The sequence below is a fragment of the Aricia agestis genome, chromosome 10 (assembly GCF_905147365.1).
Source record: "Aricia agestis chromosome 10, ilAriAges1.1, whole genome shotgun sequence".
Classification (NCBI taxonomy): domain Eukaryota; kingdom Metazoa; phylum Arthropoda; class Insecta; order Lepidoptera; family Lycaenidae; genus Aricia; species Aricia agestis.
The window spans coordinates 7,910,266-7,923,565 of NC_056415.1; the positions used below are offsets into that span (position 1 = coordinate 7,910,266).

Sequence of the window (13,300 nt, forward strand, 5' to 3'; positions counted from 1 at the left end):
AAAAATCCACCAAATAATTTTCCCGCCTAATTTTCAACCCCTGCGCGCACGCATAGCACACATGTACGCTACACATTGAGTTACACGGCACACACGGACAGATCTCACGCACACATACGAATAATTTGCCAAAAACGTTGCGGTATTGGACGTTAACGTAACCGGTATAAGAGGCGCATCTTCGTTTGCACAAGTTAGTATGAAAAGCCGAGTCGCGCGGGACATGTCACTCGATCTGAGCTTATCCGGCTCTTGTTAGTGTTTAGCAGGTGGGGACTGCCTGACAGTGGTGAGGCTGACCGGCCAACTCCCGTGCCATGGCGCCGGGAATAACATTATATTTATTGGTGAGTGTTTTCAGGTTCTCAGTCAACTTTTCAGTTCAGTTTTCAGACTTTTTCAGCGGTTGATAAAGACAATAGTTAAAAGTATATAATAGTGATATTTAAACTAGCTAGCAGTGAAAAAAAAAATTTAAAATTTCGGAACGAAGTACGTTTTAAAAATAATTATTGTCCTGCAAAAAAGTTGTATCTACTCTCTTACATAGGCGCACGACAGAAGTACGTTTTTTATATTTTTATCTAATAAAAGTCTAATGCTACAAAAGCTGTGTCTTACATATGCATGGCCTATAAGTACTATAAGATAAAATTTATGAAACAAAACTTTTATGATGAAAATATTCCACTAAACCTAAATTAATAAGACTTATTATAACAATAAAATAACACTCGTATAATAGGTAGTCAGACGTTTGGTGTCTATGTATAAAAACAAAACTATGTCCTTATGTTCTCCAATACAATGTCAACCAAACATGATATTTTCTACAAAAGCCTTGAACTTGCCGATGACGATAGAGAACTTTGAATACCTTTATATTTATTCATCGCTATTTGTATCGTAGGTAATAGCCATATAATTCTTGTGAAGTATATTTGGACGCTGTTAAGCATTCGCGCACTAGCCCACAAAAAAAATTAAGTATTGAGTTTTGAATGCAGTTATGTTCTTTAGATAGAACAAGACTGCATTCAAAATTCAACAAAAAAAAATGTGGGTTAGGTCACAAATGCTTAACAGCGACCATTTATGCAATGATAATAAAAAAATATGTCTACTCATAACGAAATCCTAAAAATAAACAACTTAAAATGCTAACTTCCTTATAATATTCCTTATAATCCTAACTTCATAACAAGGCATCTGAAAAAACCAAAATCCCTGCTGTAACAGAGTCGAATACATACAGTTACTAAATGTCGATAGCAAATTGAATACTTGATTGTGTTCTTTTATCTTCAGATAAAATATTAAGGGGATGTTTCACCACTTCCTTATAAGTGCCGGATAGGCTATCCACAACTTATCTAAGGGCCTGTTTCACCACTGCCTGATAAGTGTCTGATAGGCTATCCACCACTTTACTTGACAGACAGAGTATGGAGAATCTGTCAAAAAAGTTGTAGATAGCCTATCAGGCACTTTATCAGGAAGTGGTGAAACAAGCCCTTATACTCCATACTCTATCTGTCAGATAAGTTGTGGATAGCCTATCCAGCACTTATCAGAAAGTGGTGAAACGGGCCCTAAAAATAGTAAGAGACTCATGAAAGGCACATTTAAAAATAACGTATATCTCTTCCACGTGTTGAGATTTTACAGCTTCTACGGCGTGTCTACGCTGTAGACTACAGCTACGTAAAATAATAAAAATTAAAAAGTAGTTCTGTATATCAATCTTGACACAACTTTGACATGAGAAAAAAAATATTTTAACACAAAATCAGTCTGAGCGCGTAATTAACTCCTAACTTAAAAGTTGTACTTATCCGGTTATCTTACGATTACAAATCCTTTAGACTAATCTATTATCTAACTCTACGCTCACAGTGTGAACCATCTACAAACGGTGATGTTTTCCTCAACAACAGTAATACAAGTTGTAGGCTTGTAGCACCTGCGTATTTCCGCCAAACTTTGATAGCGATTAGCGCGATTCGAAATTCCGTCCGTCCGTAATAACTTTTAAGCAGACATACGGATAGAAAAAATGCGATTGGCATGTAAAATGTCAAAAATGTATGGATTCAGAAACCTTAAATAATTCTCGAACCTTGAGTTAACCACCACATATTAGACTCCTAAAACTTTATTACTGAAAAATATTTTGCAAACTTGCTACTAATATGATAATCACAGTTATTTTACGTAGGTAAAAATAAACAGGAAAACGTTTTTCCTAACTTTAAATTATAGGCCTAATAATATGTGAAGGTCGTTTGTTCCTATAAAGGATTCCAAGAGGGGCCGGATCTTAGAGAATTTTATATCTATGCTAATTTTTAAAACAAGTATAAAATTTTCTCTATAACTGGTTGTTTTTAAACTTATATAGATTGAATAGAAATATTTTCCCCTTTACATATTCAACGAGTAAAACTATGTTCTCCTTATTTAAATATTGTTCTACAAACATTTGCCTGTATTTCAAATAAACAACTAAGCGCTTTTTATTTCCGTAACTTCTATTCGTTACTTTATTATCCTATCTTTGTCCCTAATGGCCCTATTTTACGTTACGACTTGATGGATAACCAATGTTGCGCAGCTTTATCAGAGTATCGAGGAAGTTGATTCTAAGGGCCAGGCCACAACACTGCATTGCGGCGTCGTATCGCAAAAACAACATCGCACAAAATGCGATGCGTTGTTACAACGCAAAAATTTCATCGGAAATGTCGCTGACGCATCGCAAATTTCCACGATGCGTTCTGCGACGTCGTAGATTTTTACGATGCGATGCAACGCATTGTTGTGGCCTGGCCCTTAGGCAGTTGACAAACCAACGTCATTTGGTCGCATCATGTCAATTCATAGACTTATGTGTCAATTCAATGTTAATTGTAATCTGTCGGCTGGGTTTGACCACGTAAGTCCGCCATCTGCCTAGGAATCATATCTCTGATAGTACGCGAATTTTTTACGCGCTTACGCGCCGGCTTGCACTTGAAACGTACTTGCGGAATTCGTTTCGTTCAGAAATAAAATAAATTAATTAAAAATAAAAAACCCGACTGCAAAACAATTTTAACTAAAAAGACCGAAACAAGACCTAATTCCGCCGGAGGCGTCTAATCCATGTTTTAATTGATACGACTCTCGCTTACGAGTCTCATGCCATTCTACTGATTCCATGCATTCAGATACCTGAAAACGGAAAACGAATTCGGAAATCAAATGTGAAAATGTGTATGCAGCCAACCTAACAAACAAAAGTTATAGCATTTAAATATTTGTCAAGGATCGTCAGTTTTCGATTCGGTTCAAATTGAATTAGCGTTCCGTCACGAACTCTTCCGTATCCGCGTACAAATATCATGCAAGTTTCTTAATATCAAATCAACAATGGAAATTAAATCATCAATATGCAACATTATTCGACCAATGCATCAAAACTATCCCAACAAAATATTTTTTCATTATTGCACAAAAGTACGAAATATTATTATGTTTAAAGTTGGGTTTTCCCAAATTCTTGAAAACTTTTCTTTAAAGTTCCAAACAGTTATTTGAAATGGGACTATTAGACAGTATGTGTTAAATCATTTTATGTTTTGCGAAAAAATCCTAAGTCAAAGGTGTTAAGCCGGTTCTCTATAAAACTACCTGACACAATTTTAGATTATGTATCTAAATTGAGAGATAGAGCCGTTTTTTGGACTAAGATTTGTCCAATAATAAACTATATTGTCCTTAACACTTTGTACAAGCAAAATCTTAGATCAAGAGAGAGAGAGAGAGATCTGCAGGAACCGTGTATTTTCCCACTATTTAAAAATATATCCTTTGTCCTACCTTGTGGTCTACGTACTACAGTTATTATATACATATTTTTATTACCGAAGATTATTTTAAGAGTTTTTATGTATTTACTAAATTATCAGTTTTATTACTCTAAGTAGCATTCTAAACGTTGATGTAAGTGCAAAAATCTTTATTAGTGTGTCCTTTGGAGGTGTTACAAAACAGTGGAATGTCGCCTTATGTCGTAAAGTTTGTGTGCCTAACTAGCACGTACATTAAGTGTTTTAGCTGACCCAAGGGCCGTTATCCTGTGAAGTTATTTCTATAAGCTATGTGAGGGCTTATATGATATATCTAATAGCTTTATAACTACGTCCGTGTAAATTAAGACTCCTGGAAAGCAAAAGGAAACTTCTATTCCATTAAAACCCCTAAAAAGTTTTATTTTGAAAACATCCTAGTGTAGCCCTACATAGTACACAATATAATTTTTTTTTAAATATTATTTTGTTTATACAAAAACCTATGTTACTTCTTATACCCCACAAATATCTGTACATTGGTTGAGTGACATTATGATTGGTTTAGTGTGTTTAGCTTAAAATCATCTAATCAATATACATTTATAATATTAATTGGGATTAAATACTTATAAGTAATGACTAAAGAATTTTAAATACCTATGCCTAAGAAATTTAATTCTACCGCTGCCGAAAATTGGATAGGAATGCGAAATTCAAATCCGGTTTAACGTCTTTTTCTAATTCCTACCTACTGACACTTAAATTAGTGCAATCTGAAATCACGTTTTAGATTCTAGTGCTACTATATAGATAAATATGTTATTCACATTATAAAATCTATGCACATAGTATTCAATGTTATAATTTACATAAAGACTACATAATATTAACAAATAAATAAATCTCGGACACTGACCGAAACCAGTATTGGTCGAACTATTTTGGGTGATGATTTCAGTCTTATCATGATCAGGTGTGTCACTTTTAATAATTCTTTGTCTCTAGTATTTTAGACCTAAGTGATTCGCAATCTATACTTAATATATTTTAAGGTTCGCTGGGAATTTCCAAGATTTCTTTGAACCTATAGTCCAAGCCACGGAACGTCTGTGAATATTAGAAACAAGAGAGACAGAAGAAAATAGGATCCCCTGGAAAGAATACAAAAGTGTACACTAATCCGTGTTCATAATCTAGTTAAATACCAATTTAAATTGTTCTATCGGCCTGGCGGATTTTAACAAATCTATCCTATAAAATAAATTGGTGTCAACTGCTACATAATGATCTGTACCATATATGTAGAGCGTTACCTATATTATAAGCTTCTATTGTTAGGAATGTCTTTTGATTAAAGGCAAAGATTAGAAAATAATTCGCTAAAAACGTAACGTTAATAGCAAAACAAGCTTTTTATTCGTTTTAAATACTAGAATTGTTTCACACAATCCGGTTGTTATTAGGATATTGATGACTAGTATCAAAAATGAAAACACTTAAGTTATATTTTATTTTAATTTAGAATAAACTAGCTGTTTCCCGCGACTTCGTCCGCGTCAGCAAAATGTGATAACAAAGATAATAAAAAAGATTAAAAAACCCTTGGTTCATTTATAAAAAAAGTGAAATAATCCTCCTCCTTTTCGGTTAAAAAGTAGCCTAAGTTATTTCTTACTACATCAGCTATGTGCCTAAAAAAGTCCCGTCAAAATCGCTCCAGCCATTTCAGAGATTGAATAGATCTGATAACAACAAGTTAAACTTAATATTTCCTACCTTATCGATACACTCTATTTCGGCATGCTATAGTAAAGTTTTTATCATGAAAAATTATGTAATCCTCGCATGAGCAGCATAATATTTTTCGCTTTCAGACAACATCTAGCCAAAAAAACTCGTAGTAAAATAAAAATTATAGCTTTTAAGTGGTTTTCCCTTTTCATAATATTATTATTCACCTTCACTCATATTTGTTTTAAGAGGCACAGCTATTATATGAATAGTTTAAAAATGTCACCACGGTCAAGGTTAAAGTAAAGTAAGTTGTGTTTAAGCGTTTGTTAGATTTGATTTACACCGACATAGTATCAGATAATATGTATATCAAATTGCTATAATATGTTAAATATATTTATAAAACATAATATAAATATTAATTGATATAAATTAAAATAACACTGTCATTTTATTTTATATCGTCAATGTAAACGTTTATTTTTCGTAGCCTACTTCCGGCAACGATTTTTCTAGAAACACCTAAAATAGATAAATTTTTAAGACCCATGAACTTTTAAGAGTATTTTAATTAAACTATTCACTATATAGATCTATATATTTCTAACTTAATTCATCAAGCCCGGGGCTTGATGAATCACCGGTGTCCGAGACACAATAGAAATTCTATTGTGTCTCGTCTTTCCACGATCAACGGGAGTATTTGGGAGTATTATGCCTTGGCATGCACAAATTTTTTGCTAGTCTGTCACTTCTGTCTGATCATAAAAATTAGCGAAAGCGACAATGTGCTAATGAGTAAAGTTCGTAATTTCGCGTGGTCACGACATCGCGCGCATATTTTGAGTCCCGAAAAAGAACATAGGATACATTAAGCCATACCAAATATTCAAAATCACTATTAATTCGTTAGGCATCTGATAGACAGAAAATGTATAGATATAAATTCAAAACATTGCCTTTTTTGGGATTTCAAAAGATTAATTTGAATTTCAAGAGTTGAATGACCGTCATCTATTGCAATTTAAGTGGCGTCTGATCCACTTTTGGCAATATTAAGATCAAACAGGTTAAACTTTGAACTAGTGGGCATCACTTAACCATTTATGTCAGATTCGCAGTTATAAATAAGATTTTGGTTACAGTTAAAGATCGTAGCGCTTTTCTCATACAAAAAAAAATAGTATAATGAATATTATTATACATTTTTTTTAAACATTCATTTATTTATTAAAGTTAATTACAACGGGTCACCCCAATTACAATAATTAACTACAATCTTGAATAAAATTAAAACTTAAAATTAATTATGACATTGTTACAATACATACACAAATTAAATTAAATAGTAACAGAAGAAACCCTTTCGTACTTACATTCACAAAATCTTACACATGCTCTCTTCACATCCAACCACTTATCAACAAACACATCACATTCAGGATTGGCCGACAGAACGGCGTTGAGCAAGTTTAGTGCTCGGTACAGCGGGGACTCAGCTCTCGCGACAGTCGGACAAGTCGGCAGTGCGAATAATTTTGGCCGACGGCTAGGACGGAGCTTTAGATAGTTGTCAGGCACAAACAAGCGGCACATTAAGGCATAGAGTTCAGGGCAATCGATTATATTGCGAAGGATTTTAAGGCAACCAATATTAGGTCAACGCCTCGTCGGACCTCTAGAGATTGGTAACCTAAGGTACCCAAGAGATAGCCAGTTGGGTACATGTAAGAGTAGTATCCGTACACTTTCTTAAATAAAAATCTGAGAAACGCCTTTTGGATTTTTTCCAGCATCAGAATTGATGTAGCTGTGTAGGGAGCCCAGACACACGCATCTATTTCTAGCTTGCTGCGTACTAGTGCGTTGTATAGCAATTTTATAACGGCGGGATTTTTAAAGTCCTTAACGTTGCGGAGTACAAAACCTAGACGTTTGAAACTGTCTTAAGCCGTCGCATATATGTGGTCCCTAAACGTAAGAGTTTTGTCAAAGTACACCCCTAAGTCCTTGATACTATGGACACGGGAAATAATATGACCATCCATAGAATAATTAAAGATGATCGGGTGTAGCTTCCGCCCATAAGTCATTACGCTACACTTATTCATATTAAACAAAAGGTTGTTGGAAATACTCCAGTGTTGTACAGCATCCAAGTCTTTTTGTAGAAGAAGACAGTCATAAAGAGATTTTATGATCATAATAATCTTGAGGTCGTCGGCATACAGTAAACACTTAGCAAACTTAAGAATGGTTGTAAGATCGTTAATAAATATAAGAAATAAGAGAGGGCCCAACACTGACCCTTGGCTAACACCAGAGCGTGTATGATAAGGGGCACTCTCAAAACATCCATACCTCACAAATTTCTTCCGATCACGAAGATAATCTGCGAAAAAACGAACAAGACCAGGAGAGAACCGAAGAGCGCTCAACTTTTTGAGGAGGACATCATTATCGACTCTATCAAAGGCTTTGCAGAAATCAAAGTATAGAACGTCCACTTGATAGCCTACGTCAAGAGTCTTAGAAATTATGTCGACGTGAGCTAGAAGATTCGTACTGACAGAGCGACCAGGGCGGAAACCATGCTGGTTGTCAGAAAGAATTCCACGGATCTGTTTCATTAATATATTATGAAGTGCCAGCTCAAAAACTTTGGCAACAGAAGGCAATACAGCTATAGGTCTGTGGTTTTCTACAGACAGTCGATCGCTCGTTTTGGGAATAGGTATGACCCTCGATAATTTCCATTGTTTAGGATATATTCCGGCTTTGAGTGATGTGTTGAACAGGTGACATAACGGAACGGTAAAGATGTCTTTGCACGCTTTTAGGACATATGGGGGTACACTATCAGTGCCTAACGAGCTGTGTGCTTTTAGCTTGTCAATAGCCTTTTCTACGTCACCAAGGATTAAAGACGGAAGAATTATATTAGTTCCCACTGCATTTACAGACTGTAAATTGGGATCAAGTTTAGGTATATTAGGGAAAAAAATGCTAGAGAAGTATCGTATTCATAAAAATATTATATTCATTGATCTCTTTTTAAATACTTTTTGTTTTGCTTCTTTCTTCGTTTAACTTCCATTCAATTTTATAAAGCTTCAATAGAAATTATAAAATTGTGGCTAACAGCGAATATAATTCAAAAGCCATTAATTTTTATTGGCACATATTTTGTGGTGACGTGGACGCATAAAACTTGTTTTACGATAACACACATTTTCGATCTTTCTAGAAAATAATTTGAAACAAAATGTTTCAACTGACACAATTAAAGCACTATAAAATTAAGTTTTAGTAGCTAAATTATAATTTAAAAATTTGTTATCAAAAATCGGTCAAGTGCGAGTCAAACTCGCGCACGAAGGGTTCCGTACAGTTACAGAGCGCAAATAGGGGAAAATTTGTGTTTTTTTTGTATGGGGGCCCCTTAATTATTTATTTTATTTTAATTTTATTATTTAATATTAAAGTACAGATATAATTGAGGATTATGTAAAAATTTTAAGTGTCTATATGTTGCCATTATGGATTACGAGCCAAAAAGACCAAAAAAATAACGTTTATTGTATGGGAGCCCATTAATTTTATTTAGTTTTTAGTATTTGTTGTTATAGCGGCACCAGAAATACATAATCTGTGAAAATTTCAGAAGTCTAGCTATAACGGTTCTCGAGTTACAGCTTGGAGACAGACAGTCGGACAGACGGACAGACAGAGGGACAGATATCGAAGTCTCAGTAATAGGGTCCCATTTTTACCCTTTGGGTACGGAACCCTAAAAATTATGAAAATTACGTTCGCGCTGTAGCCAGTAATATAATGTTTCGGGAGCTGTCAATCTCGAAAGTGCCCTCATAGTGTGCATGGATTTTTTTTATGAAAATAGGTCCTTAGTTTAGAACTATAGGACCTCGAAACGCTCTGTTTTAGGCCTTTTTAGGCGTTTTTTTACTTTTTAGGTGGGCAGTACCTATTTTTATTCTGAAAGCCTTTTTATAGTTAAATAAGATAGATAATCTACTTAAGATTCTTTAATCTTTTGTATCTGATTGCTAAGAAAGATCAAAGAATAGAAAGAATAAGCATTTTTGGCTTGTAGACTAGTACTGTTTTACATACGAGTAGGTTGTTAACTCTTGTGAGTTGTATGAAACGACAAAACACAGTTAATCGATTGTTTAAGTTGATTGAACTTACGGTTTATTACAATACCTGAAAATTACGTAAACTCTTCAAACAAAATGAGTCCGTTAAATATTGTTGGAGATTTTGTCTCATTGTTGTTCGGAGTGACTCAAGATGAGTTCCGAAAAAACGTAAAGTGACGTTAACTGTGTCTTCGAGACAAAGTAGACATGAGTGCCTCTTAAGAGGGCGACTAACCCAAAAAATCAAACATCGTCCTTCTCTCTTCACACTCACGCCCGTCTTTCATATGCCAGGTGAAAAAGGACGACACGGATCCATCGCCTAATTAGTTTTTTCTCAATAACTCGATAAATATACAACATTTTAAAAATCCACTAGGTCGGTTTCTCAATGATAGAATTTTATACAATGTGTTAAAATATTTTAGTATATTAGTTCAATGCACCCTGCATTGAACTAATATACTATAATATATGGCAATAAATGAAAAATTCGTGAAAATTAGATGCATCTGTGTGATTTTTTTCTATCGAGAAATTTTTAAGATGTCGTGCTTTTGCTCAGATTGAATTCTTGGAAATATAATGTAGTATCTAATTTTAGAAAATGAAACAATTCGGGGCTTATTTTCAAGTATAAAAATGAATTATAAAATTCAAATGTTTGAGTTAGTCGCCCCCTTAATCTGAATAGAGTATTCGATTGTTAATGCATAAAGGGCCCTGTACAGTATACACGTTGGTTCACAATGGAGAATCATGATAGCACATTCTGTGTACAGTATCAAAAGTAGTCTTATATCAGGAGAAAAAAATTCAATCACACAAAAAAAAATTGTACCTTCTAAAATAATTGAATAACAATTCAAACTCTACATATTTTCTTTCAATTAAGTATTAAATGTTCATTTTAATTTTCATTTTATTTACGTTCTAGTACGAGTATCTATTAAAAAGTTTAGGTTGGGTTAGCTAGGATGGTCACATTTTGATGGCTCATCGCGTAGGTTCAACCTCATTGACATTTATTATTGTGATAATAGTATGTAACAGTCAACTTAAAAACTGCCAACCTGTTCCTTAACCGAAATATCATAACAGGACATTGACCTAGTGCTATAGGGTAGGTATCTTAATTTTGTTAGGGCTGTCAATTTTCAAATACAAATATTATGTATTACGCAAAAGTATTATGTATGAATTGATCTCTATAGTCTACCTATATACTGGTTTGTGTCTGTCTTGTGAGAAAGGGACAGAGTGTTCTTCACAACTTTTACTGTTGCTATTTCCAAATTGCTAACTTTAATTTTCTTTTTGGTCATCTTAATTTTTAATAACACAGGTGGCGGTCGGTAGCCCCGACTGGGCGGTACTCGCTTAAGTACATTAACATCTATTGTCTTGTCAATCACATTTATCAGTGTCCAATATTACTAAGCTGATCTTGACAATGGGTACCTAATTATACTAACAACATCATTTAATAAAAATAATGCACTATAGCAAAAAGTTACCAATTGTGATGTGGCCTAATGTGCAATAAGGCTATAACATAAAATTATTCGTTGTGATGTGGCAGACTATTGACATAATCCTGCATCGCACTATCGAAGTTTTTTAAAGTACGATAGGTGAAAATACGACGCTGACCGCGCTCGGTCCATCTCCGTCAACAGTATAACTAAATATAATTGAAATAATTAATAATTGCCACAGGGTTGGCAGTAGGTAGTAAAAGTTTTATCCAGCTGTGGCCGGGCGGGGAATATATTATGTTACGTATTAAACTGAGCTGATAGAGGCTAAATAGTGTCCATTAAATAAGGGTGACTCAGTAGTCTGAACAACTCTTAGGTCCTTACCTTTTTGAGTTTTCGTTGGGTTTGGGTATGATATTGTTCTGAATAAAGGCAAGCTGTGCCCCGCGTTGTTATCTGTTTTTTTTTTTTGTGAAAGTAAATTGCGTATTATCATTATATATGTTAATCCAGGATGTCAGCCATACTCCATGCCAAATTTAATCGAAATTGCTCCAGAATTGCAGTTTAAGTCACTCGCAAAGTCTCAAACTTTTGCTTTTGTAATATATGTATGATTGTCTGAGTCAAGCCTATGTCTCGGCTTAATTTATTAATTCTTAATTAGTAATATTTTACTAAAATTATAAGTACGAACTTGTGTCTATCTGTCCGCTACCTCTTGACGCTCAAACTACTGTAGCGATTTAGATGACAATTTAGCTTGATTTTTATTAGTTTACACACGACACGGCTTGTAGTTTTGAATAATAAATATTAGCGACTTTAGTATTACATAGTTGAGTGTTGACTTGTCAGAAGACTGAGAAACTAACTCCAATACCCAAACTTCCTAAAAATTTTGCGGCGCCAGTTTTCATTCCTGCTCTTAAAAAGCCTACATTTAATACATCAGTCCGAAATCTTCTTGCTCATTATACGATGTCTCGATAAGTCATCTTTATATCGATTTCTTTGACGGTTTTGTAAGTTGACCTCAAAATTGGCTGTTACATAAGTATTATACCATTTGTAGATTAAAAAACTCGAATTACATAACCCATTGTGTTGACAAGGCCTTCAATATAGGACGTAGTTTACGACTCTAGAGATGAGACCTAACAAATTGTTGATATTTCACGACTTTATGCACTTACATCATCGGTAGATGTAAAATGCTTCTACATAACATTTTGCCCTATTTATAAAACTTAAAGTCAGGTCACATAAAGACGAGACGACATGCGACGCAGTGCCTAATTATAAAAAAAGCTATTAAAAAATGAGCTTTATTACCACACAAGATGCAGTTGCACATTCAAACTCTGTCTATTAAACTACGCATTGCAACAGTTTTACAATTAAACGTGTATATTTTATTTAGGGCCTGTTTCACCACTTACTGATAAGTGCCGGATATGCGATTATCTGACAGATAGAGTATGGACTATCTGTCAGATAAGTTAGTAAATAAAGCTCAAAGATTTTTCGAAGAAATGCAGCGCTGCGACGCGTTTGCGTGTGTTTTGACCCTTAACGTCAAACCATGTTGGAGGTGGCAGTTGGCACTAGGAAGCTTTTACTCCCGATCGCTCTTTAACTGTTCGTTTACTACTTACTTATTCAGTTTATTTACTTTTCACAAAGCTTTAAACGCGAAATGAACCAACACTATGTAGGAATAATAAGTGATGGGCAAAATTGTTCTTGGTCTTGCAAAAAAGACAAACTTTGCTCATCACGAAGCAGGATATGTCAAAAAGTAGCGAAAAATATTATACTACGCCATGTATGAAAATTCCTCAGATTTAAGTCACACATGGATGAGTCATGATTATTTTTAAATATCTTTTAAAAACACATTATGGATTCTATTGATCGTGTCTAGCGCTTGTTTTAAAGGTTGAGGATGGCGCTAGATCACCTCTGACAGTTCAAGTTGATAGGCCCGAGACTGACGTAATGTGGCGGTATGGGCTATGACCTTTATGCCACATTATAATTATCATATAGAAGAGTACCTTATCTATACCTCATCAAGTCAAACTAG

At 34.4% G+C, this 13,300-nt stretch overlaps 1 protein-coding gene across 4 annotated transcripts in view; it reads left to right on the forward strand.

Moving 5' to 3' along the window:
- Nucleotides 1-213: 213 nt before the first annotated feature.
- Nucleotides 214-13,300, forward strand: part of LOC121731389 (collagen alpha-5(IV) chain-like) — a 72,079-nt gene continuing 58,992 nt past the window's right edge. For all 4 annotated transcript variants that reach the window (XM_042120793.1, XM_042120792.1, XM_042120790.1 and 1 more), the window contains exon 1: nucleotides 214-347. In XM_042120793.1, the coding sequence (XP_041976727.1) occupies nucleotides 318-347 (30 nt within the window). In that variant the 5' untranslated portion in view covers nucleotides 214-317. The remainder of the gene's footprint in view (nucleotides 348-13,300) is intronic.